The sequence below is a fragment of the Gastrolobium bilobum genome, unplaced genomic scaffold (assembly GCF_033153095.1).
Source record: "Gastrolobium bilobum isolate Gb01-03AN ecotype WA unplaced genomic scaffold, APGP_CSIRO_Gbil_v1 utg98795, whole genome shotgun sequence".
In the NCBI taxonomy this organism is placed as follows: domain Eukaryota; kingdom Viridiplantae; phylum Streptophyta; class Magnoliopsida; order Fabales; family Fabaceae; genus Gastrolobium; species Gastrolobium bilobum.
In genome coordinates this window covers 22,038-26,199 of record NW_026900128.1, presented here as the reverse complement: position 1 = coordinate 26,199, position 4,162 = coordinate 22,038, and the positions used below count along the sequence as shown (strand labels likewise).

General features: G+C 44.6%; 1 protein-coding gene across 1 annotated transcript; it reads right to left on the bottom strand.

Moving 5' to 3' along the window:
- Nucleotides 1-1,285: 1,285 nt before the first annotated feature.
- LOC133295424 (uncharacterized) lies at nucleotides 1,286-1,753 on the bottom strand. The gene has a single exon (XM_061494261.1). It carries the CDS (start codon nucleotides 1,751-1,753, stop codon nucleotides 1,286-1,288), a length of 468 nt encoding a protein of 155 aa, XP_061350245.1.
- Between the last annotated feature and the right edge of the window lie 2,409 nt (nucleotides 1,754-4,162).

Below are 4,162 nucleotides of genomic sequence, written 5' to 3'. Positions count from 1 at the left end.
AGGATTTGTGAGAGAACCCTGTAAGTTGTTAGGAACCGTGAGAGGTTTCCTGTAAATTGGAGGATTCGTGAGAGAACCCTGTAATTTGATAGGAACCGTGAGAGGTTTCCAGTAAATTGGAGGATTCGTGAGAGAACCCTGTAAGTTGATAGGAACCGTGAGAGGTTTCCTGTTAATTGGAGGATTCGTGAGAGAACCCTGTAAGTTGATAGGAACCGTGAGAGGTTTCCTGTTAATTGGAGAATTCGTGAGAGAACCCTGTAAGTTGATAGGAACCGTGACAGGTTTCTTGTAAATTGGAGGATTCGTGAGAGAACCCTGTAAGTTGATAGGAACCGTGAGAGGTTTCCTGTTAATTGGAGGATTCGTGAGAGAACCCTGTAAGTTGATAGGAACCGTGAGATGTTTCCTGTTAATCGAAGGATTCGTGAGAGAACCCTGTAAGTTGATAGGAACCGTGAGAGGTTTCCTGTAAATTGGAGGATTCGTGAGAGAACCCTGTAAGTTGATAGGAACCGTGAGAGGTTTCCTGTTAATTGGAGGATTCGTGAGAGAACCTTGTAAGTTGATAGGAACCGTGAGAGGTTTCCTGTTAATCGAAGGATTCGTGAGAGAACCCTGTAAGTTGATAGGAACCGTGAGAGGTTTCCTGTTAATTGGAGGATTCGTGAGAGAACCCTGTAAGTTGATAGGAACCGTAAGAGGTTTCCTGTAAATTGGAAACTTAATGCAGAGATTGATCAATAGTAAAGGGAAACTGGTTCGTTTTATTTGAAATAATAATGAAAGACAAAAGCTCAAAGATAACAGTGTGTGAGTCATGAGAGACTTAGCTATAAAATGTCTTAAGCTTGTCTGTGTTCCATGTGCATGGGATAGTAAGGCCAGATAGTGTCTCAATGACATATGCCCCCTTATCAGTTTTGCTGTAGATGCGATAAGGTCCTTCCCAATTTGCAGCCAGTTTTCCCTGTCGCGCGTTCTTATTGCCAATGTCTGCCCTGCGTAGGATTAAGTCGCCCACGTTGAAGCCTCGTTTGACAACCTTTAAGTTGTAGCGCGCTGCAATCCTCTATTTGAGTGCTTCTTCCTTGACATGCGCGATCTCGCGCATTTCCTCTACCGTGTCTAAATTACTAAGTAATGCCTGCGAATTGTTGTCTGAGTCTGTGTACATCTTTCTCGATGATGGTTCCCCAATTTCAACTGGGATCATAGCCTCAGAACCGTAGACCATGCGAAATGGGGTTTCACCAGTGGTTGAGTGTTTTGTTGTTCTGTATCCTCATAGCACAAAGTCTAACTGTTCAGGCCACTCCCCTTTTGCTGTTTCTAATCTTCTTTCCAAACCGCGTTTGAGAACTCGATTCACAGCTTCTGCCAATCCGTTCGTTTGTGGATGTTCAACCGACTTATATCGGTGTTTAACATGCAAATCTTGAAGGACCTGATTGAATTTTCTGTCCACGAATTGTGTGCCATTATCTGTTATAATGGTGTGTGGAACACCGAATCGACTGATGATCTGTCGGTAGAAGAATCGGCAAACCTTGTTGGCTGATATTGTGGCTAACGCTTCTGCCTCAATCCATTTGGAAAAGTAGTCAATTGCTACTAACAACCATTTGACCCCTCCGACGGCGACTGGGAATGGTCCCAGAATGTCCATGCCCCATTGGTAAAATGGCATGGGGATAGCATTGAAGATAATTCCTCGGGGGGAGCATGGTGTAAGTCTGCGTGCTCTTGACATTTGACACAATGTCGCACATGTTTTTTGGAGTCCTCTTCCATGGTAGGCCAAAAGTATCCTGCCCGAAGTAATTTTTGAGATAAAGATTTACCTCCCATGTGGTGTCCACCAATTCCCTCATGTACTTCAGAGATTACGTACTGAGCTTGTTGGGGATCTAAGCATTTGGGCATTGGAGAAGAGAATCCCTTTTTTGTAAAGATGGTTATTGATGATGGTGTAGAAGGAGGCTTTGCGCGCTAGTTTTTTGGCCGCGCGCGTTTCTTGTGGTGCCTTTCCTTTGAGTAGATAGTTCCAAATTGGTGTCATCCAAGTTTCGTCATCGTCCAATGGCATAGATTCATCCTCAACCATGGATTGCGTGCTTTGGGATGGTTGAGCTCGTCGTTTGGCTATGGCCATTATCACGCTAGGATTAGGGACGCTTTGTTGGATCACTGTTTTGTTGTTTCCTGGTGGGTTGGCCAAATGTTCTTTGATGTCCAAGAACCCTGCCTCGCATTCAGGAGTCCAGTTGAAGTTTGTCTGCTTGCGCAAAAGTTTGAACATGGGCAATGATTTTTGAGCTGATGTAGGAAGGAATCTGGTTAGAGCGGTAATTCTTCCTGTCAGTTGTTGCAATTCCTTGACGTTTCGCGGGCTTGTCATGCTGAGAATGGCATTGCATTTGTCAGGGTTGGCCTCTATCCCGCAATGCGTGAGCATGAATCCTAAGAATTTTCCAGCAGGTACCCCAAACACGCATTTAGCTGGATTAAGCCGTAGCCTGTATTTGCACAGTTGTTGAAATACATGTTCCAAATCTTGAGGATGTTGCGCAGTTGTCATTGTTTTGACTATCATATCATCAATGTAAACTTCAAGCATCTGGCCTATCTGTTGGCTGAAGACTTTGTTCATTATGCGTTGATAAGCGGCTCCAGCATTTTTGAGACCAAATGGCATCATGTTATAGCAGTAAGTAGCTTTTTCGGTGATGAAAGTTGTGGCTTCCTCATCTGGTGTGAACATTAGAATCTGGTTGTAGCTACAATATGCGTCCATAAAGGATAAAATTTGGTATCCTGCAGAATTATCGACCAGCTTGTCGATGGTGGGAAGTGGATAAAAATCCTTTGGGCAGTGATTGTTGAGATCTGTGTAATCAGTACACATGCGCCACTTTCCATTGGGTTTCTTGACTAATACCACATTGGAGAGTCATGTAGAGTAAGTGATTTCTCTAATCACTCCAGCATCAAGTAATTTTGCTACTTCAGCTTCAACCGCCTATTGTTTCTCAGGGGATATTTTGCGCTTTTTCTGCGCGATGGGCTTTGCTTTGGGATCCAGGGTTAAATGGTGACATATTATCCCTGGGTCTATCCCTGGCATGTCCGCGGCTGTCCATGCGAAAAGGTCTTTGTTATTTTGCAATACAGTTATCAGCGCGCTTTTCTCAGCCTCTTGGAGGTTTCGACCAATTTTGGTAGTGTTGTCAGGGAGTGGGCCTATCTGGAGGTCTTCCAACTCCCCATCAGGTTGAGGACGAATATCGCGTAGATCATCGCGTACATCGAGATCGGCCATATTTATCGATGCTTTGCCTTTGTCATCAGGCTGTACAGGAGTCTTGGCTCTTAGACTGGTATTGTAACAACTGCGTGTTGTTTTCTGATCTCCTCTAATGGCAACTACCGTGCCAGGCTTGTTACAGGATTTCATCAAAAGATGAGGCATGGAAATGATTGCCTTTAATGCCGCAATAGTTGATCTTCCTAGAATGATGTTATACGTTGAAGCGTATTCAATGACATAAAATTTCACCTTGATAGTTTGAGCTAAAGGCATGTTTCCAAAGGTGACCCACATTTCAATGGTGCCTTTAGGTTTTACGCATTCTCCAGCGAAGCCTATTGAGTCTGAACATCCATGCAGAAGATGTTCCTCTAGGTTCGCATCGCGCAAAAGGCATCCCAGAATATGATATCAACTGAACTGCCATTATCAATCATAATACATTTTACCTGGAGGTTAGCCATGCATGCTGAGATTACTAGGGGGTCATCGTGGTCTGGAATGATGTCGCCATAGTCATCATCATCAAAACTGATGGCCTGTTTTAGATCGCGAGGGGTTGATGGGCGTGTGTGATTGCACACTGTCATTACTGACTTTAAGTGCTTCTTTCATTGAGATGTGGTCGCACCGCCTCCCGCTGAGCCCCCAGCAATGGTGGCTAGAACGCTTGTTGCGTTATTGGGTAGTCCATCGCGGTGTTGCCCCGCGCCTTGCTGTCTGTTTCTTGATGGAGTTCTATGACGTCTGTCAGTTGATGTTGCTCTGTCCTCTCTACGATCACTGTTACGAGTGGAGTTATAAGTTCTCCTAGAACGTGCCCTTTGCTCGTTGGGATTCGAGTCGTGATCA